This window comes from Trichophyton benhamiae (assembly GCF_000151125.1).
Source record: "Trichophyton benhamiae CBS 112371 chromosome Unknown contig00209.0, whole genome shotgun sequence".
NCBI classification, from domain to species: domain Eukaryota; kingdom Fungi; phylum Ascomycota; class Eurotiomycetes; order Onygenales; family Arthrodermataceae; genus Trichophyton; species Trichophyton benhamiae.
Window position 1 is genome coordinate 163,337 of NW_003315086.1, and position 24,784 is coordinate 188,120.

General features: G+C 49.2%; 10 protein-coding genes across 10 annotated transcripts; 4 read left to right on the forward strand and 6 right to left on the reverse strand.

Moving 5' to 3' along the window:
• Positions 1-21: 21 nt before the first annotated feature.
• On the reverse strand, positions 22-2,034 carry ARB_02525 (CUE domain protein, putative; the record flags this gene model as incomplete). The annotated part of the gene is made up of 1 exon (XM_003011197.1): positions 22-2,034. The coding sequence occupies one exon, from the start codon at positions 2,032-2,034 to the stop codon at positions 22-24; it is 2,013 nt and encodes a 670-aa protein (XP_003011243.1).
• A 537-nt stretch (positions 2,035-2,571) lies between these two features.
• On the forward strand, positions 2,572-3,080 carry ARB_02526 (uncharacterized protein; the record flags this gene model as incomplete). The annotated part of the gene is made up of 3 exons (XM_003011198.1): positions 2,572-2,613; positions 2,714-2,937; positions 2,996-3,080. 3 exons carry the CDS (start codon positions 2,572-2,574, stop codon positions 3,078-3,080), a joined length of 351 nt encoding a protein of 116 aa, XP_003011244.1.
• Positions 3,081-3,422: 342 nt separating this feature from the next.
• On the reverse strand, positions 3,423-4,574 carry ARB_02527 (CCCH zinc finger domain protein; the record flags this gene model as incomplete). Its single annotated transcript, XM_003011199.1, has 1 exon — positions 3,423-4,574. One exon carries the CDS (start codon positions 4,572-4,574, stop codon positions 3,423-3,425), a length of 1,152 nt encoding a protein of 383 aa, XP_003011245.1.
• A 1,137-nt stretch (positions 4,575-5,711) lies between these two features.
• Positions 5,712-6,764, reverse strand: ARB_02528 (uncharacterized protein; the record flags this gene model as incomplete). Its single annotated transcript, XM_003011200.1, has 2 exons — positions 5,712-6,260; positions 6,315-6,764. 2 exons carry the CDS (start codon positions 6,762-6,764, stop codon positions 5,712-5,714), a joined length of 999 nt encoding a protein of 332 aa, XP_003011246.1.
• Positions 6,765-7,057: 293 nt separating this feature from the next.
• ARB_02529 (uncharacterized protein) lies at positions 7,058-11,533 on the forward strand (the record flags this gene model as incomplete). The annotated part of the gene is made up of 4 exons (XM_003011201.1): positions 7,058-10,420; positions 10,479-11,234; positions 11,296-11,373; positions 11,435-11,533. 4 exons carry the CDS (start codon positions 7,058-7,060, stop codon positions 11,531-11,533), a joined length of 4,296 nt encoding a protein of 1,431 aa, XP_003011247.1.
• Positions 11,534-12,296: 763 nt separating this feature from the next.
• ARB_02530 (uncharacterized protein) lies at positions 12,297-14,942 on the reverse strand (the record flags this gene model as incomplete). Its single annotated transcript, XM_003011202.1, has 4 exons — positions 12,297-12,619; positions 12,691-13,966; positions 14,065-14,808; positions 14,844-14,942. The coding sequence occupies 4 exons, from the start codon at positions 14,940-14,942 to the stop codon at positions 12,297-12,299; spliced, it is 2,442 nt and encodes an 813-aa protein (XP_003011248.1).
• Positions 14,943-15,282: 340 nt separating this feature from the next.
• Positions 15,283-16,232, forward strand: ARB_02531 (uncharacterized protein; the record flags this gene model as incomplete). Its single annotated transcript, XM_003011203.1, has 2 exons — positions 15,283-15,606; positions 15,660-16,232. The coding sequence occupies 2 exons, from the start codon at positions 15,283-15,285 to the stop codon at positions 16,230-16,232; spliced, it is 897 nt and encodes a 298-aa protein (XP_003011249.1).
• A 49-nt stretch (positions 16,233-16,281) lies between these two features.
• On the reverse strand, positions 16,282-16,782 carry ARB_02532 (uncharacterized protein; the record flags this gene model as incomplete). The annotated part of the gene is made up of 1 exon (XM_003011204.1): positions 16,282-16,782. One exon carries the CDS (start codon positions 16,780-16,782, stop codon positions 16,282-16,284), a length of 501 nt encoding a protein of 166 aa, XP_003011250.1.
• Positions 16,783-17,028: 246 nt separating this feature from the next.
• On the reverse strand, positions 17,029-20,009 carry ARB_02533 (WD repeat protein; the record flags this gene model as incomplete). Its single annotated transcript, XM_003011205.1, has 3 exons — positions 17,029-18,695; positions 18,761-19,554; positions 19,612-20,009. 3 exons carry the CDS (start codon positions 20,007-20,009, stop codon positions 17,029-17,031), a joined length of 2,859 nt encoding a protein of 952 aa, XP_003011251.1.
• Positions 20,010-22,035: 2,026 nt separating this feature from the next.
• ARB_02534 (uncharacterized protein) lies at positions 22,036-24,402 on the forward strand (the record flags this gene model as incomplete). The annotated part of the gene is made up of 4 exons (XM_003011206.1): positions 22,036-22,142; positions 22,237-22,447; positions 22,518-22,616; positions 22,810-24,402. 4 exons carry the CDS (start codon positions 22,036-22,038, stop codon positions 24,400-24,402), a joined length of 2,010 nt encoding a protein of 669 aa, XP_003011252.1.
• Between the last annotated feature and the right edge of the window lie 382 nt (positions 24,403-24,784).

Consider the following 24,784-nt stretch of genomic DNA (forward strand, 5'->3'; position numbering starts at 1 on the left):
AGGAGGCTGAATCGCACAGAATCACAGACCGCCTCTTGCCATTTTCTTCGCCCTTTGGTTGCGCCTATTATGATTCGCCCTCGAGCCCTTATTTTCATCCTTCCGTCGTCTTTCAATGGCTGACTCGGGTGCAGTCGACGCTCCCCCTCGGCCCCCGCCTCTACCGCCGCCTCTACCACCCCGGCCACGACCACGGCTCTGTCCTCGACCTCCGTCATGGCCTCCAGACTCTTCTCCAGAACCATCTTCACCGGCAGGTCTTCTATATGCCGTAGGTTGAAGATCGGGCTGTTGGTGCGCACGTAGTCCAGACAAAGCCACATTCCGCTCTAGCCTCGTAACTCGCTTTGGATCGCGGGAGAGCATCAATGCCCATCCCTCAATTGCTTCGTCCGTCATTCCTGTCTCCTTACGCAAACTTATTCTGTGCTGAGACCGACGAGTGTTTTGGTCGCGTGCAAATGCTCCGGGATTGGACTTATAAAGATCATATAGCTTCAGCTCAATTGCCATGCTGCCACCACCTTCTCGGGGCTCGGCTGCATCGCCATCCGTCGCTGTTGGGTAGGTGTCTACTGTTCCCCCAACATCGGCAAAGTCATAGGTGTCATCACGCTCATCATCGTCCGAATCAAATGCCGCAAGAGCAGCCAGTATTGCAGCCTTGTTTGTTGAGCCAGACTTATTAGCGAGCAGGTCATCTGCAGTAAGATCGGCATTGGCACGACCTATATGCAGCTTCGAAGGTGATATCTCCAGCCGGTCAAATTCATCGTTATCGAATACATTTTTACGCTCGATGTGAGGAACAGGTGACTCAGAACGGGGCGGAGTAGGCCGTGGTGCGAGATCAACCACATCTTGCTGTTCTGAGAGTTGGGCTCCTTGGTCAAGAGATTTAAGATGTTCAGGAAGGGTCCCCTCTATGAGATTCGAGATCGTCGCTTCGAGGTCATCGTTGTAAAAATCAAGGAGTTGCACAATGTATCCTGAGCCGAGATCAGGGAATAGATCCTGTACCTGGGTGACAAGGGATATTCGATGGACGTGAACGTCTTCCTGGATTCCAGCGGAGATATCTCGCCCTTTGCCCTTATCCACTTTCCTTGGACGCTGGTACGACTTGTGTAATGCCTGGCACTCAGAGCGGTATATTTTGAGGGAAGAAACTAGGGAATCGCCTCGCTTTTGCTGCTGGTCCCCAACTAGCACATGCTCGAGGCGTTTGATGAAGTTGGTACTGCAAAGGAGGGCTGAGAGTAGTGTTGGCTGAGTTCTGGGGCCCTTTGACTCGACATTTGCAGAGCTCTTTAGACCATAGAGTTGATCTAAGAGTGCTGAAGTCGCAGGGGGATTGACCTTCATCAATGATATAAGCCCAACATATATATGGGCTACTAGAGCTTTTTGTAGATGTTCATCCTTCGACCTGTGGAATGCCTCAAAGATTGCATCTATGTAATCATCACCAGCCATAAGAACTCTTCCCACCTCATATAGATTTGATGAAAGGAGCGTCAAGGGTCGTAATCTTCTCTCGATTTTCGTATATGACCCATCTTTCGAGGTCATCTCTTTTATTATATCTGCCTTCGCCTTGTGCGTGCTGGAGACCAGGACTTCTGAATCCCTCTCCCACACCTCCAGCATCAAATTCCTGAGGGGTAAAGTAGAGGTATAGAAAAAGCACAAGCTCCCCAGAAAGTCAACATTCACAAGTTGTGAAGGACCATGAGATCCGGCCAGTAGTATCCTCCGACTTAAGAGGAAACAAAGACGTTGTAATAAACTGGCTGCCTTTGATGTTGGTGCATGTGTACGTGGCAACCCCCCTGAGAAGTATGAAGTAAGGAACAGGTATGCAGCATCATCCTTTGAAGCAGATAGTTCAAATTCCCGGTCGTTCAGCCTTAAGCGAGCTTCAACTGATCTGATCCAGGCATCTAAACATGCTTTCCATTCGTCATCTGGTATATATTTGTGCACTGACGGCGGTGGTACAGGCGCCAGGGGAAGTAAAGTTGTTTCCACCATTCCAGAGATATCATGCAAGTTGAGCCTCAAAATCCACAGAACTGCTAATAAGGAGATAGCAGCTACTTTCAAGGGCAAAAAATATCAAACCAGCAGTTTGCTGTTGCTGTGTTGTTGTTGCTTTGATTTCAGCTTTTTGATATTAGAAAAACTGCGGGATATCGAAATGCTGACTCATCTTCATATTAGCCATGATGAGTCACTACCGCTAGACCTAAAGTAGTTAGGCCAAATAACCGACATGCCAAGACTTCACCCACACATTATTTTTAACATCAAAAAGAAAGAAAAAAGATCGCGATAGTCGAGGAAGCAAAGGAAGATAACTCCCACCACCACAACCAACACACACGCCTTTCATCACATTACCGAACTCGAACAGTTCAGGTCTTGATTGGCACTCGCCCTCAGCATATTCTTGTAAGTGCTGATTACATGTCTCTCCCTGGCTTGACACCTGTTATCTAACGTACGAGTTATTGTCGCAATGCAGAACCAACCAGATTAGCTACTCTTAGCTCCTCACACCCAGCAAAGATGTCTTACCAGAAGCCCGAGAAGGAGTTTGGCGAAGGCCCAGTACGTTCTTCATATCCTCGGTGGTTGCGCAGCGGCAGCAGGCCACGTAAATTGCCTGTCATGGGAGGGCGCAATCGGCTAATAAACATGTGCATTATAGAAAATCCACAAGATCCGTATCACCTTGACCTCGCGCAAGGTCGCCTCTTTGGAGAAGGTCTGCCAGGAGCTCATTGACCGTGCTCGCTCCAAGTCTCTCTACGTCAAGGGACCCGTCCGCCTGCCAACCAAGACTCTTCGCATCTCTACCCGTAAGACTCCTAACGGTGAGGGTTCCAAGACATGGGATCAGTATGAGATGAGAATCCACAAGCGTTTGATTGAGTATGCGCTATCCTTGTGTCTTTTGCCTATATTGTTTCAACGTTAACCTTTAATTTAGTCTCCATGCTCCAACTGAGACCGTCAAGCAGATCATCATTAACATCGAGGCTGGTGTTGAGGTCGAAGTCACCATTGCTCAATAAATTAGTTGAGAAGGTCCGTACTTTGAGTAGTCTAGGTTTGGCCGACTGTTACCGTGATGCAGGGAGTGAGGATTCTATATGTTCTCGTCTAGCATTGCTTTGTCGGCCTGGTTATAGAATATCAGAAAAAACTTCCTATGGTACATCCATATCTTTGTTCCGACGTAGCCGTATTCACTGAACCGAATGCAAGTTAAAGTGACTAAAAGTATTTGCATGCAATATATACCGCCAAGTAATGAGAAAATGTGGTATAGATGGTCATCTCAAAATAGATGAGGTAAACCAATGCCGCTTCGCCAAACGCCAACCATGTCGTCGCCGTCTCGTCCATGTGAAAGTTCAGATGTCGTATCTTGACCATTCGGGTTTAGGCGGTACCGAAGGCATTACTCCATCTTTGAATGCTCCGTTTTCATGGGCGAACTTATAAGCTTCTTCCACAGCTGAAGTATACTCCCCTGGAGACGCCACTGAGTACTTGAATGTATCGGTCTTTGGCGGGCCATCGGGAAAAAATATATGAGCATAAAATTGCGGATCATCTGGATGCTGGTAGCATGGCTCGTCATCAATATACTGGACCCGAAGACCTTTCCACACTGTGAGCTTTTTGGTCATAGGGTCCTGCACTGTCTGTCCAGACGTTTTAGGTAGAGGATTCAGGTTGGGGTTGGCATTTTTCACAGGAAGAATGGGACCACTGGGCGGCGGTACGTTGATTGTGCTGGCCTGGGGTTGAACAGAAGTCGCTGGACCTTTGAAGGGGGAAGGCTGTCCAAATGGCGCTGGCGTTGATTGTTGTTGGTTTAGAGAAGTGCCTGAGCCAAATGGATTTGTCCCAAAGCCTGGTTGTGACTGAGCCGAGCTTTGAAGCTGTGCGAATGGAGAGCTTTGTTGCGCTTGGGCAGCTTGTGCTTGTGGCTGACCAAACGGATTGGTGGTCTGAGCAGCTTGGGAGAATGGAGACGCGGTGGGCTTTCCAAAGGGGTTTGACTGTTGTTGATTTGCAGAAGCAGCAACTTGGCTAAAAGGAGAGCTCCCCATGGCAGACGGCTGTCCAAAGGAGGGAGTGCCAAATGCTGGGGCACCAAGGGATGGTGTACCGAAGGATGGCGTACCAAAAGCGGGTTGTTGTGGTTGCTGCTGGCCTAGCATTGTTGGCTTCCCAAAAGTACTCCCGAATCCTCCTGATTGTTGAGATAAATTCGAACCACCAAATGGAGAAGGCTGAACAGGGTTTTGAGGCTGAGACTGCTGGGAAAATGGGTTCGGCTGGGTATTAGATGATGAAATCGCTGTAATCTTCCCGTTTACTATGTCATGCCGGTTTGGGTGCTGATTTTCTCCATCGATCACATACTGGATCGCAGCATCCAAATTGTTGATGATATTCTTCATCTGAGCTTCTGTGGCGGCAAACAAGTTATTTGCATTTTGTATGGCCTCCTGCGGCTTCCCTTCGGCAACAGCAGCGTAATGCAACGCTCGCATTTCTTCAAAGCTCTGCTCTCTTTCAGGCCCGCCGAAGAGCTGTACTGGTGCATTCCTTCCAGGCCCATAAGCCGAGAAGATCCATTGGGGCCGGCCTTGACCGTCCGTCAGGTCATTTTTTATATCCGTGGCAGTTAAAGAATACCTACTTAATGATTAGCGTTTGATGTTCCAGAGAGCGGAATACGTGTATACATACTTTTCCCTTGGATCTTGCTTATCGCCTATTCCAACAATCGTAGAGTAAATGCCGTCGTCAGTAAATCAATTCAAAAGTGAGTAAAGTTTTATCATCTGTCTGCTAGAAGCCAGGGTTTCCTCCACCCTTAATACAACGATAGGAACTTCAACAATAGCACTGAATAGGAGGCTACCTACTTCCGAAGCCGCCACTGGGTTTGTTCCCACCGGACTGTAGTACTCCGAATCTGTTCCCAGAAGTGAATCCAAATTGGCCTTGGTTCTTTGGGTGCTCATAAGCGCATCGATCTACATGGTAAGTTAGCCGAATAAGCTGAGGACTATTGCATGAAAACGCATGACACCAACGAACCCCCAAATTTGCATCTTCCCTGCTGATAATACGTGCAAATAGCCATATTCAAAGAGCCCCGGTGCTAACCCTCCCACCACCGGTGGTGTGAGCAAGTGTTGACACGGTAGGGTATCGCGTCTTCACCTTAGTTGGAGCTACCGGTAGCTATTTCGTTTAGGGTGACAGGGTGTCAGGCTAAGCTCTAATAGGGTATAAAATGATATAGGCAGTATTTGCGCTGTTGATAATATTTATGAGTGTTGGTTCAGCTCCTGTCGAAAGATGTGAGATTCACAAAATGGTTCCGTTCGTTCAAATCGTCAAGCTTTTGGATGTTTTCAATTTGAGGTCGCGGTTGAGGCTGGATTTTTGATTACGTAATCAATGAGCTACGACAGGATTCTGGTAGGGCTGAGGACAGGACGACGGTTGACGTATAAAGTATGGTGATTATTGTGTTCTAGAAGTGGTGGATGTGAGCACCGGAGCTAGTTATACATATGACCCTCTGAAGCTATGGAGCCGGTTAAACGCCTGAATTGCAACCTAAACGCCAAATACCGAAGTGTTGTGTCCTGGTATCATAGATCATAGCTATTGTATCAAGCTTCCACAGAATTGGTAGACTTGAGATTTCTCTTCAGATCATCCCAGTTAAGGCCCTCTAGCCTGCGCCCTCCAAGTGACTCCAGTTCGCTGTCCAAATTTTCCACTCGCCCAGTAGCAACCCGTCTCATCATGACTGTATCCCGAGCACCGTGCAAGTTTTTTGCATTACCGCGTAAGAGTAAGTCATTGAAGCACTCTTCTTCAGTCTCGCTAAAAGGTAAGTTTATGAGGTCCATGGCACGTTTAGCCCTTAACTCTCCGGCCTTTGTGGAAAGAACAAAGGTTATGAGCTGTTCTAATAGCGACGAACTACTTTCTTCGGGCTGTTGTCTTAGGAAATAAAACGCTTCTGGAACTCCAGTTCGACACAGCGATCCAAAATATGCATTGAGAGCTTTCTGAGAAGCTAGCGGGGGCTGAACGGTTACATAGTAGGCTATAGCAAGACCGTCATCTTGCTTCGACGAGGCTGACAGGACATAGAGAATTTCATCGGAGAAGGTGGGTATTAAAGATGGCTCTGTAATATACTCCAGGGCGCGCTATAGACCTGGGTTAGCTTCTGCGTCCATTTTTAGGACTAGCTGGATACTCACTCGAAACTCTAGCTTATCGAGGTACCATAGCCCGTCAATAAATAGCCTGTACTTATCCGGTAGATAACATGTCCTGGCAAACTGCAAAGCGCCTGACTTCTCAGTAGCTCCTCGGCAGTCTTTCAAGATGTAGTAGATCAAGGATTGTTTGTGGTGATTGGGCGAAGACGACGAGACGATTTGCTGGAAGAGGGACCGCAAGCTTTGGTTAGATCTCGGGGGGTATATCTTTGATGCTACACCATACACATTAGCCTTGCTCATAGATTCCAGTTTGAGCCCCAAAAATGTCTTACCAGCTTCAATTCCGAGTATTTTCAACAGCCGGTCAACGAAGAGAACATGATCAAGGACCCGTCGATTAGAGATTATTTGGTCCACGAGCTTGTGATCATAGGAAAAATCCCGCTTGAAGGCAAACGCAATATCGAACTCTTCCCAAGGCGCCATATTGCAGTCTATCCCCAGGCCGCCGTTCAGGTGTTGTTTCTGTGTCGTCTAGCTGTCTATGGCTCCCATCGTTGTTTGTTCTCGGTTTATCAACCTGCAAGCAAAAGAAAAACGTCGCGACGTCGCCAAGACTCCCGATATCTGTATTATGTAATCTTCAATGTTCGTCTTCTTTAGGCAAAACATAAACACATCAACATCACGAAGCAACAGACGAACAGAGAAAAGACGGCTCGCTGCGGTTTGATATCCTACACTCTCTGTTGCCACGAGGACTAGCAGCGTCTGGCAAAATGGCATCGGCATCATCGCGACCGCGGCGGTCGGTTTCCCGGAAGAGTTTTGTTCTCGAAGAAAGCTCCGACGATGAGCCTGCCTCGGGGCGCGTTACCCCCAGTATCCCAAGCAATGACGAAGACGAGGATGAGGAGGACGAAGAGGAGGAGTATACACCTGTCCCAAAGCGGAGGGTATCCCGCAGGGTCTCGAAGGCACCGGTGGAAGAGCCAACTACGCCGACTCCCGCAATGGGTCGCTCAAACCGACGCCGCTCTAGGATGAGTGCGAGAGAGTCTACAGTATCAACAACAGACGAGAGTATCGTCTCGGCGGAAGAAGAACCTGAACTTCGGTCAAGGCGCACCTCAAAAGCGAGACAGAGCATACCTAGGAGCCAAAGCAGCCGACACTCATCTATAGAGGTCTCCTCACTTCCAACCCCCGCACCGTCACAATCTCCAGAAGCTGATCGAGCGCAGTCAAGAAGACTTAGCGGAACACCGCTTGCAGATATTACAGAAAATGCCGTTAACCAGACTCCCCCGAACGCTCCCGATGTTGAAAAATCCGTCATTGAAAGAGTTGACCCAAGCTCTAGCGTGCTTGAGCGGCCGATGGACATAATGCTGAAGTCACGATCAGCACCCCAAATTGCAGAGGAAGAACCATCGGGACCTAAGCAGAGAATGGTCATAACTCACCTCGTCCTTACAAACTTTAAGAGTTACGCTGGGCAGCAGTTTGTTGGCCCTTTCCACGCTTCCTTCTCCTCCGTCGTCGGGCCTAACGGTTCGGGCAAATCCAATGTCATTGACTCTCTTCTATTTGTTTTTGGCTTCAGGGCTAGTAAGATGCGCCAGGGAAAAATATCAGCCCTTATCCACAACTCTGCCAACTTCCCCAATTTACCGTTTTGCGAGGTTGAGGTTCATTTTCAAGAGGTTATAGATTTACCGGATGGGGGCCACGAAGTTGTCCCAGATTCGCAGCTAGTCGTTTCCCGGCGAGCCTTCAGAAATAATAGCAGCAAATACTATATGAATAAAAGGGAAACGAATTTTACAACTGTCACCGAATTTTTGAAAGGCCGTGGGATCGACTTGGATCATAAGCGTTTCCTCATCTTGCAAGGTGAAGTCGAATCCATCGCTCAGATGAAAGCAAAGGCTGCCAATGAACATGACGACGGTTTACTTGAGTACCTGGAAGATATCATTGGAACATCAAAATACAAAACTCCCATCGACGAGGCGGCTGCCGAAGTTGAGGTTTTGAACGAAACCTGCAACGAAAAGAACAATCGAGTTCAGCATGTTGAGAAGGAGAAAGCCAGCCTCGAAGATAAGAAAAATAAAGCTCTTGCCTACATCAAGGACGAGAATGAGTTGGTCGAGAAGCAATCCGCACTCTATCAAATATACATTGATGAATGCAACGATAACACAAACGTCACTCAAGAGGCTATCTTACAGAATCAAGAGTTACTCAACCTGGAACTCGAAAAGCATCAGGGCAATGAAGATGAGATCAAGCAGCTTCAACGTACATATAAAAAGGCTGCGAAGGAGTATGAGGCCATGGAGAAGGAAACCCAAGGCATCATGAAAGAAATGGCGAAGTACGATAAAGAATCAGTCAAGCTTGAAGAGAAACGGAAATTCTTGAACAATAAGCAAAAGAAGCTCGAGAAGTCCATGAACACGAGCCGTCTTGCCGCCTCTGAATGTGCCGGGCTTGTTGAAAAACACAGCGATGACTTTGAGAAGAAGTCCGCCGAGATTGCAGCTCTTGAAAAGGAAATGAAGATAGAAGAAAAGGAGCTTGCAGAAATTCGTGAAAGTCTCAAAGGAAAGACGCAAGGCCTTTCAGAACAAATTGCTGCTAAACAGACATCTCTCGAACCGTGGAAAGAGAAAATCAACGAGAAACAATCCGCTGCCGCTGTTGCCCAAAGTGAACTAGATATTCTTCGTGAAAAGGGCAATGCCGGCGCAGTCGCTTTGGAAGAAGCACAAGCTAAAATTGTTTCTATCAAGGAAGACATGAGTGCAAAGACAGCTGAGCTTGAACAGTGCCGGGCAGAGAAGGCCAATCTCGAGCACGAAGTCGCTACCTGCTCCGCGAACGTGCAAAAATTTGCCGACAAAGAACCAGAATACCGTTCCAGGCTCTCTCATTTGCGCCAGAAGGCCGACGAGGCGCGTGCCAGTTTATCAAGCACACAAACCCAGGGTAACGTCCTCTCGGGGTTAATGAGACTAAAGGAATCCGGACGTATTGAAGGATTCCATGGTCGCCTCGGAAACCTTGGAACAATTGACGAGAAATACGACGTGGCCATATCCACAGCTTGTCCAGCACTTGACAATTTGGTGGTTGATACTGTTGAAGTTGGTCAACAATGTATTGACTATCTCCGTAAGAATAATTTGGGCCGGGCGAACTTCATTCTGTTAGACAGACTACCTCGGAGGGACATGTCCTCTGTTTTCACGCCCGACAGCGTTCCCCGCCTATTTGATCTCGTTAAACCTGTGGACGACAAATTCAAAGCCGCCTTTTATAGTGTGCTCCAAAATACCCTTGTAGCAAAGGATTTGCAGCAAGCCAACAAAATCGCATACGGTGCACGAAGATGGAGAGTAGTGACGCTAGATGGACAACTCATTGATGTTTCCGGTACTATGAGCGGTGGAGGGACCCGGGTTGCTAGAGGTGGAATGTCCTCTAAACAGGTGGCAGAGGTCTCTAGAGAGCAAGTTGCCAAGCTTGATGCCGATAGAGATGCAATGGAGAAAAAATTCCAGGCATTCCAAGAAAGGCAAAGGGAGCTGGAAACTGAGTTAAAAACAACCAAAGATGCAATCCCCAAAGTTGAAACGGCTATTCAAAAACTCCAGCTAGAGATTGATAGCGCCAAGCGGAATCTCGCAGATACCCAGCGCAGAGTGAAAGAACTTTCCGAAGAACACAAACCATCCGCGGCTGATGAAAAGCGAGAGGCCAGTCTTGAAAAGACTATTAAGGCTTTGGAGAAGGAGATCGAGAAGCTACGGTCCGAAATGACTGGAGTTGAAGAGGAGATCCAGGCCCTCCAAGACAAAATCATGGAAGTCGGTGGAGTAAGGCTCAGGGGCCAAAAGGCCAAAGTGGATGGTCTCAAGGAACAGATTTCACTTCTGACAGATGAGGTGTCCAATGCCGAGGTGTCCAAGTCTAAGAATGAGAAACTGCGGGTTAAACATGAGAAATCCCGTGCAGACGCAGAGGCTGAGCTTGAAAGTGTCCAGGAGGATATCGAGAGGTTGAATGAAGAGGCCAAAAACCAGGCCAAGGCAGTTTCCGGAATTAAGCAGAAAACAGAGGAGGCGGAAGAGGTAAGTAATGAGCATTAACTCAATAAATAGCCATGCACTCATACTAACATTAATTTAGGCCTTGCAAACCAAACAGGAGGAGTTGACAGCATTAAAGACAGAGCTGGATGGAAAGACCGCGGAGCTCAATGAAACCCGAGCAGTTGAGATTGAAATGCGAAATAAACTTGAAGAGAGCCAGAAGGCATTGGTTGAGAACCAAAAACGAGCAAAATACTGGCATGAAAAGTTTTCGAAGCTTTCCCTCCAAAGTATCAGTGACCTTGGTGAAGAAGAGGAAGCACCTGAGTCATTGCAAATCTACACGAAGGATGAACTTGCAGAGATGGACAAGGAATCCCTAAAAGCAATGATCGCTGCGCTCGAGGAGAAAACGCAGAATACGTCTGTCGATCTGTCAGTTCTAGGGGAGTACCGTCGCCGTGTTGCCGAACATGAATCTCGCTCCGCAGACCTGGCAACGGCGCTCGCCAGTCGTGATGCTGCCAAATCACGTCTTGATACACTACGTTCTCTCCGTCTCACTGGCTTCATGGAAGGGTTCAGCACCATATCTCTTCGGTTGAAGGAAATGTATCAAATGATTACAATGGGCGGTAACGCAGAGCTAGAACTTGTTGACTCCCTGGATCCCTTCTCTGAAGGTATCCTGTTCTCGGTCATGCCTCCAAAGAAGAGCTGGAAGAACATTAGCAACTTGTCTGGAGGAGAAAAGACGCTGTCAAGTTTGGCTCTCGTCTTTGCCTTGCACCATTACCGCCCAACGCCGCTGTACGTCATGGACGAGATTGATGCAGCGTTGGATTTCAGAAACGTAAGTTGAGGATACCTTCCTTTGGAAACGATTATTGTGATTATTAACCATCGGTGAGCAGGTCTCTATCGTCGCATCCCATATCAAGGAGAGAACAAAGAACGCTCAATTCATCGTCATCTCTCTGCGAAATAACATGGTATGTGCCTGCTTTGGTGTTGTGTCAGGGTTAACAAATGCTAATTCGTATCATTATTCAGTTCGAACTTGCGTCTCGCCTTGTGGGTGTCTATAAAGTGAACCATATGACGAAAAGTGTCACGATTGAGAACAGAGATTACATCGAAGGAAGAAATTGATTCATGGTATTCGCGTCCTGTTTTCTCTTCGTCCTTTTCTTCGTGTATGGTTCCTTGAGCATGGGGGCATCTTTTGGTTATGGGCATGCGGTGCGTGTTCTTGTTATATGGGTTGGCATACCAGGGGAGGCTTGGTGATGATATATAAACGAGCGACGTCTAATGTTGATCTGTCTGGCCTCACGATTCATGAATGAATATATCACAGTTTCTTTTTTCAGTCACAGAAAGCGCCATGGAACAAGGAGTTTCAAGTTCGGGCCATCGAATGGTCAGCAGTTGAAAAGCTCCTTATTGTTTGAATATATATGAGACCCGGAAGTGGACAGCGTAGTCGTCTGTATATATGCTCTTCACAGCAGGCAAAGTGCCGGCCGTGTCAGCTGGGCGGTATAGTCAGTGCATGTAAATTATATAGGGACATCATATGTTCCCAAGCGGTACAATAGAGGCCTAACCATACGCAAAGTCTCTTCTTTGGATGGTTATCCCAATCTATATCTCTCCAAAGCCAGGGAAGTCCGCGGTGAAGTCACCAAAAAGGAAATCCCACTCCCCAAAGATCTAAATCAAATAACATAAGTGTCAGCAGGTAGCTTTGCAGTCTGAAAACTGAAGAATGCCAGGTACTCACCCCGAAATCCGCTATCTCACTGGCTTTTGAAGATAATTGGCCACTATGTAGAGAAGGAGCTGGTATAGGCATTGCTGCCATACTCGCAGAAGCATCTGTGCCAGTAGCCACCTGTACATCCCTCTGTTATTACAATTCACGCTCTATGGAAGAAACACTGGAAACACTTGCCTTGGCGGTATCGCCGTCCTGGCTTCTGCTACTGTTGCCTCGGGATAAGATGCTGTAGCACATGCTGCTAATGCGATCAATAGCGAGCCTTTGGTGTGATAAGGCCGATTCAGGCCACCGCTTCGATTTCACCATTGAGATAATAAAACAAAAATAACAATACTCTCTTATTCCCTTCTCCAAAATCAAAAACTTGCTTTCTAGGTGAGGTAATGTTTTCTCGACCAAGGCAATAAGAGATTCTGTCATTGCTGGCAAAGTTGCTTGGATGAGATATGAAGCTAGAGGCGGAGATATGGGTTAGCATTTGACATTTGGTGTGGTTAGAGTGGACGTAAAAGTGAGAACTCACCGAAGCCACGATCAGACCTGTACATGTAATGACATAAGGTGAGTGCAGCTTGAAAGGTGGTATTTGTAAGTAGAGGCCATGCCAGCCGGCCCAGCTGTTCTACTACTTGATGCTGCTGGCAGAGCAATTCCATCGCGACCTCAAGTCTAGCTCTCCAGGAGTAGTTGGAGACGGAAGGTGGAAGATCACTCAAGGCACAGCATGAATGCAAGCATAATTGGCTGCGCCTTAGCTGGGTGTCTATCAAAGCCCTCCAGAGCATTACTCGCTGCCGCTGTCGCAGGTCCGTGGACTCAAAACTCTCCCAGGTCCGAGGGACTTCTGAGAGATGTCGTGTCAACTCATCGTCTAGTTCCGATAGTTGAGCCGCAGAAATAGCAATTCGGGGCGCATTAACAAGGGCACATATGCGTAATCGTAAGTCAACCGACCTAGCCAGAGTGACTTGAAAGGAGGAGTCGGTGGGTATCTGCCAATGTTTCGGTTCTGGGCATTGAGTAGAAGACTCGGTAATATCTTCATCATTGATGTTTATGGGCGGCAGGGCATCATAGTCCACCGCTTGAATAGTAGGCGGCATCCCTCTGTCAAAGGAAGCATTGAGGTCCAATTCCACAATGGTAGACCATATCCGCCGTCGCATCTCTCTGTCAAAATGGGATACTTTTGCGTCTGGTCCGAGTTCTCTATGGTAGCCTGCCGACATTGCTAGTTTCACAATAGTTCCTGTAGCAGCCCAGGCCTGGTTCTTTTGGGTATAGTTAGCATCCTTTGCAAGGACAAGCAGGCAGCGAGTCTGTAAAAGGAACATGTTCGGCCGTTTTATTCCCGAATGGAAAACCCAGGTGTCACCCCAGTGTATCCATTCCATTGCCATGTTGCGGGTTACGGTGACGCTCTTGTCGCTTGAGGGAGCCACGGGCTCCGGCGCATCCACACTCCATACTATTGACAAGACGAGTAGCAGCTGTATTACAAATGACGCAGCAGCCTGCTTGGGATGCTGATAGAGGTCTTGCAGACGTTCGTAGAATGTTTGCTTATGCAGAACATGGTATGTGCTGCTTGAAAAGGCAAAGTAGTACTGGACCAGATTGTATGTCACAGACCGCGCAGGTAGCAATCCGGCGAGGAAGACTGCATCAAGGGCCGATTCCCCCGAGAGCGGCCCCCTTATCTGGTCCAGATCCTTCTTGAGCGCCTTTAGATTGCGGATATTGGCCAAGGCAGGAAACCTGCTCTTCAAGTCTTTGGTATAGGCACGGAGATCCCCAAACTACACATGCGTATAAGCAGGTGAAAGATTTCGAAGAAAGGAAGGGTAAAAAAGAAAGAAAGAAAGAAAATTGAAGCACAGAAATAAAATCAACCGACCTCGGTGACCAGGCTTGCGACATTGCTCAGTCCGTAGAAGCGAGTTCTATTCCCCTTGACTCCCAACAGTGGCCTGCTGTGTGCATCCGGCCTGGTGGTGGTGGTGGTAGTAGTTATAGATCCAGCCTCGTCTCGAGAATACTGCGTAGAACGCGGCGAGGGGGTATGCTGTATCTCGCTGTCCGCAGCAGCTCTCGAAGGCAGCCTGCCCATTGCCATCCCTTGCTTTGCGTAGGCCTGCGACTGAGCAAAGCTGAGCACCACTCGCTCGAGCTCCCGAATCCGCTGCTCTTCGCTCAGCCGCGAGCTCGAAGCATCGCCCCGGACACCACGGCCGTCCGCGTCTGCACGAGACCTCGACTGCTCGTTTGATAGAGACCGTGTAGCCGGCAGCGTGCCCGTCGAGCTCCATGTAGTCGGTCCAGCGTTCTCGTAGACACAGGCATCCGGCCACGGTCCCTTTGCGCAGCGTCCACAGGACGGGAATTCCAGGTCGCATCTCACTTTTCGAGTCCGGCACTGGAGACATGCAATCGTTCTCCTCTTCCGCTTCTTCTTTGGCTCCTTTTCATGCTGCTGCTCTGCTTCAGGCTCCTCTTCATGCTCACGCTGCTGCTGCTGCTGTTGCTGCTGTGACTGTGACTGTGACTGTGGCTGTGGTTGTGGTTGTGGTTGTGGTTGTGGACGCGGTTCTTCGTCTTCCTGCTGCTGCGCTTTCTCAGCGTCCTCCGCAGCTCCCGGAGCCTGCGCGCCTTCGGCCATGCTGCAGTAGTTATCACTTTCTCTTCGTCCTCGTCTTCGCCTTCGTCTCGCCGCCTCGCGATCTCGCCGTCTTTCGTCTTCGTCTCTCCAGCTTCTTGTTTATCTTTTTCCTGCATCGTCGAGCTTTTTGATAAACTAAGAAAAGAAGCACGCCGGAGTTTTTCGGCGATAAGCTGTGCAACCCCCTGCGGCTGAGCCGAAAAGGCCGAAGTGAAGCACCCCCTTTTTTTCTATTCTTCTTGACTTTTGATGTCATTCGATTCGCAAGTTTGATATTTGATATGCGACGGCGACGACGGCGTTAATACGAACGACGCTCTATCCGGGGGACCTTGATCGTCATGGATTTATGCAGGATATCGGAGATAAACTGGCAGGCAGCACTATTTCGCAGCATTTAAAGGAGCTGGATAGCCCCCCGTTGAAGATGGTTGATGATAGTCAAATATATACACGATGTTGGGTTCGATCTTCTCTCGTGCAAGGGAGGCCCTTGTAGTGCCTGAGAGAAGGGATGGCGGCTCTACGGACAGATACTTATTCCCTACGGTTGACCCCAAAGTGGACGGAGACGGATGTGACCACGACTGCGCCAGCTGCACCATTCGATACCCGTCAAGATTCAAGGTAGACGAAGACAGGAAGCTCTACGGGACGGTCAAGCCAGTCACGAACCATGTCCTTGTTGCTACGGGCAAGTCGGACTGGGTATCAAAGGTAGAGAATGAAAAGGGGTCTCTGATGGAAGCCCTCAGCGATTCACCTCAGCCCAAGGGAGAGGTAAGCGTTCCATGTTCATATTGTACGGTATATATATTGACAGGACCCTTCAGAGAACCGTGGTTCTGGCATCCAATATACCAGTTGATCCGATGAACGATGATGCATCTTCAACGGTTCTCCTCCTGCCAGCATTCACCTACGTGGACCACATATCAACGGCAGATATACCGGAGCTTAACGCTCGTTTCATCAGCAAGGACGGCTCAGACCAAGGTCAAGTACCCAGCGTCAAGAGTAGTTTGCAGTCTCGCCCTTGTCCACGAGATTATGTTGTCTTGCTATGCTCCCACAAGACCCGCGATGCCCGGTGTGGTATATCAGCGCCGTTGATCAAGAAAGAACTCGAACGACACCTCCGTCCTCTCGGCCTACTGCGAGACGACGATGATGAGCGGCCCGGCGGCGTTGGTATCTTCTTTGTCTCGCATGTGGGTGGTCATAAATTTGCAGCCAACATGCTGATATATAGAAAGGAAGATGAGCAGATGATATGGCTGGCGAGGATACGGCCAGAGCATTGCGAGGGTGTCGTCAAACACACAATAATCAATGGCAAAGTGATTCATCCAGAGACTCAACTTAGAGGTGGATTTGACAGAAAGAAGGGGTTGACCAGCTGGTGAATCCTATATATATAATGATTTTATAGAACATTCAGCAATGAACAACAACTTATTCAACCGCCATGGCATCGACCTCTACTTCAACCATCATATCACGATTGATGAAGCCGTTCTGAACCACCAACATCGTCGCCGCAGTCCCAATCTCAGCGTTGGTATTGTTCGCATTGCTCTTCTGGTCTCCGAATATCTCTGTGAACGCTTCGCCAACTGCACCACAGTCTTCGTGTCTTCCAACAAACATGCGTACTCTCACTACGCTCTGCACCCCGTTACCTCCCAGGCTGGTGACAGCACGTAGACACTCTTCAAAGGCAGCGATGGTCTGTTTCTTTGCATCTCCGGGGAAAAGGACTTGTGGCGGCTCGGCAGCAGATGAGGCCTTGTTGGGATTGACGGCCGTGGTGCCTGAGATGAAGATGTGTTGGCCATGGCGGACGCCTCGATAGTAGCCGATTACTTGCTCGAAATGAGACGGTGTCTTGTAGAAGGTCTTTTGGCTGGTCGGAGACGGCTTCGAGACTGTTCCTGATACCTGTTGAGAGTCCATGTTTCCTCCTTGTTGACGGTTGATATTCAAGGTACAGAGCTGGTCGGATGCTTGATATCAACTGGACTTCGCTCGTCTTCACTATTTTATATATGCAACGGTGACTCACTTCGGTTTTATTTTTATAGCCATGCAGGTGGATACTATGGACAGGCGAATGAAAACAAGTACAAAATAGAAGCGGTTGTTAAGTAAACTCAATTGCTCGTATCTATGTCGCTTTTCTATAGCCATGCCTGGGATTATTTATCCCTTTGCAAAAACATTAACAACGCTTTTAAACAGAGAATCGACACTAGGCAGAGCAAACGATGGGGCAATGTCAAATACATCAGCCAGGCTCTTCTTCTTCTCAATTGCACCAGCCGTTTCCTGCTCTTCAGATGGCTTCTCAGTTGAAGCCTTGGGGAGCCTCCGGTATGAACCAAAGATATCCTCCAGCCCGCTCTTGAGGGGTAATGTGGACTCAGCGAATGCAGAATCCGGTAGAACTGATGCAACGCCTGATGTCATTCTAGTGATAGACGCAGATGAATCGATGATTATGTATTCACCTGTCTTTGTGTCAGGTAACAAGGCAAGCGGGGTGTTGTCTATTGAAGACTGGAAGATCGGAGAAGATGATTCAACGTTAAAGACACAGAGTTGGTTTCTCGCTGATTTCCCCTTTTTCGACACTGGATTCGAATGGTCTACTGGAGGACGAGAGAAGCAGGTTGCAAAGGTCCGGCTGCGAGGGTTGATTGCTAGATATGATTGGAAGTTGTCCTTTGCTTTCTTGATTCGCAAGGGAATCCGGGAGATAACTCGGTCAGATACAGTATCCCAGACAAAGGCAGAGTCAGAGACAATTATCAAGTATCGGTCGATAAATCCACAACCCTGAGCAGGGTCCGTGTAGAGGCCTTGACGTGAGAGGTGAAGGCGGCCTGTTTCGGGGTCGAGGAGGTAAACCAGCCCACAACGAGAGACAGTGGACCAGCACACAGCCAACGCAGAGCCGTCTTCAGAAAAGCATAGTGAAGCAGAGGGTTGATCGTTCGGTTCTTCAAGAGGAATAACATGCGAGCATCGCCAGGACTTCACTTGATTAGTACCTCCGCCACGACTGTTCATTTTCCTCGTGCTTTTGCTGTCCGGTGTCCAGATTCTGAGCATTCCATCCGAAGCTACGGTGGCAAACATATAGCCCTGCGGATGCACAGCAAGGTCAAGGACTGCCAGAGCTTCGCCGGTAGTCGAAGTATGCGGTGAGTTGACGCGAGACACGAGTTCCCATTCCGTAGTGGGTTCGTTCCAGCGCCAGAATTTAAGACACACCTCCCGCTTCGGCTCGCGGCTTTGATGCTCAATACCGGGGTATAAGGCCTTAACATCATCCGGGTATTGCTGCCATTCATCGATGGAGGCAAGCCAGGAGCCATCATGGGATACCTGAACAAACGTGATGTCCGGGGTAGTTAACTGAGTTCCCTGTGGACCAACATTGAGGACAGAGGCATTGGTACGGGTCAGAGCTTGACGGTAGACTTGTTGGTTGGAGCGCATGTCGAAGGTTTGAATATAAGACGAGTTGGTTGCGTCTCTTCCCATTGCCGTCGAACCGGCGATAAGGAGATGGTTACTGTGTATAGGATGTACGAGCGCCGGAAGCCTGCAGGGCAGTTTGTGATGGCGTTCTCTGGAGTCCTCGAGCACCTGTAGCCCACTAATGCTTGCAGTCGGCTTAAGCTCAGAGGTAGTCAAGACCATGGCAGAGTTATCCTGAAGCTTAATGGCATAACTACTGCCCTTAGGAGAGACAACGATATTGCATATCGCAGAAGTGAGGTGGGGCAAGAATTGCTTCCGCCCAGTATCAAGCTGCCAGAGGACCATGACGGTTTCGAGGCCACCAGAGATGAGATAATTTCCTGTGCAGTTGTTAGTACTATGATACACAAGCACTTCAAAGTGACATGACAAGGGGGGGAAATACCATCTTTTGACCATCGAACAGTCTTGACAGGTCCGCGATGCCAATGGAACTTCAGTGACGAGGCACCTGGCTCCGCCATCCGACGGTTCTCAAGCCCCTTGAGAGTATTCAATACATCACTGTACATGATAATAGCTCCCTCATTTTGTCCCACTACAAGATCAACGACGGGTTTCTTGTTGCCCTTTTTCGTGCTAGACTCCCTATCGGGCTCACGTATGTCGAAGCTAGTCGTAGTGAAGGGTAACTGTACTTCGCGCCATGTGTATTCCGGTTCGCGCTCTGAACCTTTAGCCTGATGTCCAATGATAAGAGAACTTCCAGCTATAGCAATAATCACTGATCCGCCCGCAGCGAGTCTAAAGTCGTTTATCTGGGTAGAAGTCTCCAGGATAACAGAATGATGTTTTGGGCCATCATTCTGAGGCTGATCTCCCGACTTATCGAAGGAGTTGATTGATATTTCACGCTTCCCATCTCGCATGACCAGTGCAAAGACAGCAACATCCTTCACATCCTCTTCTTCATTGCCATCCTTTTGAGGGCCCTGTTCCACCTTGATAGATAGCAAATATGATCCTTCAAGTTGCATAGTTCGCTGGGTCTCTCCGGTTGTCCAGTTCCATTCGGCAATTGCACCGCCTGAGGTAGAGACGTATGCTATCTCATCGTCGATCGGAGAGAGTACACAGCCAGAGATACGTGTGTTATCACAAGATCGAAGGCCACGGACGGCATGCGAGGTCGACGTCGAGTAGACCTGGATGGCGGACTCAAGACTTAGAATTATATGACTGCTCAAGTTAGTAGACGGTAAAGAAAAGCCCAAAGAGTGTACACATCAGACTTACTCTTCGTCCTTGGTAAAGACAGGATCTAGATTTAGGAGACGGCCACCAGTAGTAGGAGACATTCGCCAGCCATTTGGTTCCCTTTGCCGCGCGATTGCTTTCTCATCGTTCGACTTCGGTGTCTTTGCGACTGCATTCTTCTCCTTGTCCTTCTTTTTCTTCTTGTGAGATTTTGACGGCGTACTTGTCTCTGGTGTGTCCTCTATCGGCTTCTCTTCGGCTTTTCCTGGGGACTTCTCTTTGCTCTTCTCCTTGGGACTCTTCTCTGGAGTGTCCTGTATAGCTTCCTCCCGCTCATCTGCGGCCTCGTCGACTCGGCGGCGTTTCACACGGTGTCGCTCTCGGGCTGGTTTCTCACTCTGCGCCTCATCCGGCCGTCTAGCCCTCTTCTCCGTCATCTTCAGTCCAGCAATTGGGTATAATATCCCGCCCGTTTAATATCGTCTCCTTCTCGTCGTCTTTTCTTCTTTTTTTCTCTATAAAAAAAAATAAAATAAATTTAAAAAAAAGGTTAAACTTTATCTTTGTTACATAATCAACGTATAAATATTTATCCGCTTATTAAGCAAGAGCTCCAGTCCCAAAAGGGAAACGTGTGGTCTCGTGACCTTGATTTTTCGACAAAAAAAATAAAAAAGAATAAAAAAGAATAAAAGAAAGACGACGACGACGACGACGACGATAAGAAGGCGAAGAAGAGGGAGAAGCGGCTGATCAGACGCCAGCAAGAGACGCAGATTTACAGCCTACGAAAGGGTTCTTTTGCTAAACAAGTCACCATGATTATTCCCGTGCGGTGTTTCTCATGCGGAAAGGTAGGAGGCGCGCAAAGACATCCATGATATCAACGCGGAGGAGCTTCAATTGACAGCGAGCTTGTTATGCTAGGTGGTTGGAGATCTGTGGGAGCGATATCTGCGGCTGCTGGACGAGGGTGTCCCCGATGGGTATGCTATGCGTTCACTATACTATATCGAATAGAACACCGGGGCGCTGACAGTACTAGTGATGCGATGGACCAGCTGGGCTGCAAGCGATACTGCTGCAGGAGAATGCTAATGACGCACGTCGACCTGATCGAGAAGCTTCTGCGGTATGGAAGATCGAGACACTGTTGAACCTGTGTGGACGACTGGATGCTAACAGAGGGATAGATACAACCCAGCTGAGCGTGACCGAGCTAAGATCAACCTGTAGACACAGAAGGAAGACGTTAAAAAATAAGAAAATAATAAAAAAATGAACGACTAAAACGAATTGAACGAGAAGACCCGCGCGAGGAGACAACTGGGGAGGAGAGGAAGAGATCGGAGTGAGAAGAGAAGGGCGGCTATGTACGTGTGAGGACATGCGCGGGTCCGGAGACACCAACAGTTGGGCAACCCATAACGGCGTGTCAAAGCAGGAGTTGTTGATCAAGGTCAAAAGACAAGGGGGTCAGGGAGTCAGGTTCGAGAGAGATCAAGGTGCCGGCCCATGAACTGGCCAGCCAGCATAATATTGCAGATGGGACAGGCGCTTACCATCACCTTCGCCGTCACCAGAGATATACATAGCACAGCAATCATCAGCAATCAGCAATCAGCAATCAGCATGAGCAGCAGCAAACCACTTGAAGTATGCTTTTCTATATGCCGGCCAGCCTTCCACCGCATCCCTGTAGCTGCTTATTACTTAGCATCCTCGTCCTCGCAGAAGCCCAACCAGGGCCGCAGGAAGTCCCCGATTGATATACACATTCGTACTAACGCGCGGAAGAAGCAAAGAGCGAAAAAGCAAAGAATAGCGACCTGGAGCAGCGCGCGCAGCCAGTCAGCGGGCGGCCCTATTGATGCAGCGGCCGCGGGCCTGCTCTCCTGCCCAGCGCCTAGCCCAACCCGACGGAGTTGCGAAGTCGACGGTGCTGATTTTGAGTCGACGAAGAGGAGATGCTGATGCTGATAGAGAAGACACACACACACAGCGATATCAGAGCAGCCGGAGAAGCAGAGGCCAGAGACGCTGGTATAGACGGCGAGAGACAAGGCGATAACCACAGCTGGCCCGAGAGAGACATCTATCTGGCCGTCGCATCGCTGATAGTTAACTAGTTGACTGTCGGCCCCCACGGCAAAGAAACCCCATAAAAAGTCGACCCTCAATAATAATAAGAAGAAAACGCCGTCAGGTCGTCGCGGCTCATAGCAAGAGCATCGGATAGGCTGGCTCGCTGGCCATCGGTTCTATTAATCTAGTCGACCGTCTGCTGCCTGGCCGAGCGGTTGACCGCTGTCTTGCTGTGAGTTCTCCTCCTGTCTCTCCCTCTGTCTGCCTGTCTAACGATCTTCTACACAGTCGACAGCCTCGAATACCGCCGGTACATCCTCGCATCCAAGCTCTCTCGAACCTGATATAAATACGAATTGAGTGCCGAGTCGACTTGCTATGATTGCAGTCCAAAGCCAGGCCTCTGTGTCGCCTCGATCCACCGCCATCTACCCGTCCGCCGATGCCCCATCTCCCCTGAGATCTAACCAGCGATCCCCCCTCATGTGCGTCTGTCCGGATGGGAAAAGAAGAGACTCTACTGCGCATTGCCTGTTGAAACTTGCTTACTGACTGTCGTTGTGCTGTCCTGGGTGCTAGGCCTGTCTCCAATCCCCCTTCCCACGACCCGTCTCAGGCGGAAGACGTCCCCCAGTCCGTCGAAGAGCAGCCCAAGACCAAGCCAAAGTCACGATCAAACACGCCCAGCAGCCTCAATCTCACCAACGGGAACGGCAGACGGAGTCTCAGTGGCAGCCCGGCCAGCCTGAAGAAGGCCTCTCCCCGCCCAGAGGAGACCAGAGACTTGAGCGTACGCATTGCTATTTTTTTTTATTATTTTTTTTGTTCCTCCGGGTATACATACTGACTGGCCGACATAGCTTCAAACAAGGGAGGAGGACTTGCGGAGGGATGACTTGGAAGACGACGAACCTGAACCACAGTCGGTTATCCATGCTCCAGTTGGCTTCGATGGATTTGTACGTATATCCATCAAACTCGTCTGAAAGCCAATCATGCTAACCAGATAACTAGACTGTGGAATCTCCCGCTCCGTCGACAACATCATCGACTCAGAGATCAGACGTCACCATCACCGTCCCCCGAGCAGAGTCAAGGGTACGTCTTGTTTACTTTGGTCGTGGTTGACATAGACTAATAAGTTGTGTATAGAAATCCGGGGCAAGTCCCATCTCGCCTCCTCCAATAACCACATCCGTGGCTCCGACAGGCCACTATGAACTAAACACTCCCAGAGCACAAACACTACAGGAGATAGAAAATTTCAAAAGAACGCCTCACCAGGCAAACCTAGATGGTCAGGCTTTGCTCTTATCTTTTACCCAAAGCCGTAAGTCGACTAACATTACCGTAGATATACCGGAAAGCTCGGATACAGAGCAGAGTCAGGATTCCCACTACGATGACGGTGAACAGCGATCTGTCTGGACCAAGACCAGGTCCAATGTCCCTGACAACGACGTAGAAATCAGAGCACTTCGGACTGCCTTGTCAGAATGCTGGACACTCTGCAATACACTCGCAAACCTAAGTTACAATCACCGGGAACGGCTATTCAACTTCGGCGGGAAAGACGACATGCAGGAACAGGCTTGGAAGACATGCTGGAAGCTGTGCCAGAATTTGTATGAAACCCGTGATGACGACCATTCAGCCCAGGTCCGGCCTACGCTCGACATGTGTCGGGATTTCTGTCAGGCCTTGTTCGAGGTACGGCTCAAGGAGAACGAGATTGCCGACTCCGTCCTCAGAGTCAGCTTCGAGCTGAATAACCATCTGTACAACACCCACGACCGCAACCTCCCCGAGGCCTTCCGTGAGCGTACCTTAGACTTCTACATCACCCTCTGCCACCGTCTGATGAAACAGCGAACACGGCTCACTGAGGAAACTGACTCTCTGCTTCGAGCATGCTGGTCCCTCGCAGAAATGCTTTTTAGCCTGCGGCAGGGGAAACGCGAAGGGAAAGCTCCCGACGAAGAATTGCTGGGTTCTGCCGTCCAGGCCTGTTGGGAGCTCTGTGATCTCTTCCGTGAAGGTTGGACTCAGGTCCGTCCCGACCGTGGCACCCCTCGTCCCAGCCAGACTACCTTCACACAGGCCTTCTACCAGGCCAAGCGAGCGGAGTACCCATCCGAAGACACAGATACAGACACAGACAGTCTCCTCGGCCTGCAAAATCCAGAGACCCCAACGACCATCTTCGATGACACAGCCACCACCGTCTCGCCAGACCAAGCTCCTATCCCCAATATCATGGTCCTAGGCTTCGATAACCCACCACACCACCCTCGCTGGTCAAGCAATTCCTCGACTCTATCCGGCTACTCACGCACTTCCAGCCAGACAGCCTCGTCCACGCACACAGTCAAATCTCCCGGCGAAGATCAAAACCTGACAGCCCTGAAACTCCTCCTTGTCCGAGCAGCGATGAACAGCGGATTCCAACGCGGCGGTTCTGAAAGCCTACCCACTTTCGCTAAGACGCTGTCCTCAGATGCTTTTGGTTCCCTGCCTTGGCAAATGTCATTGCTGGTCAATTATAAGAAGCTCATCACGGCCGACCCGGCCTTCAGGTCCGTCCCGCCGCCAACCCGGGCAAGTGCAATTGACGTTGCTCGAGCGGTGCAGGCCATGGTCCAATATAACAGTCAGTATGAATGGTTGCTGGATCTCTACCGTCTCGTCTTTGGCTTTTATACCGACGACGCAGTCAATGCAACCGGGATGGTCATTCAATCATGATCCTCTCACTTCCTAATTCACGTTGCTTTTTTTCCCTGCCGTGCTCCCTGTCTTAATATCCATTCATCTGTTCATGCTGGGTTCTTGGTCTGTCTTGTTAAGTTGGAGCGTTATCCTTTGGCTTTTTCTTTTTGGCTTGCTATATATTCCGCCCACCTACATTTTTTTGGTTACTTGCTTTAATACCCGAGTATATATATATTCTATTGGTTCATGCCGTTCTCTCATCTACTGATTTTCTGCAGCTTCAATCTCTGCTACCGTTTCAACCCACAATTCAACTCGATAACTGGAGATAGGAATCAAATATGTACTCTAACGAGCTCCGCATCAAATTTCCCCTATCCCACTGTTTTCCGCTTCCCTCCGCTTCCTTTCTACA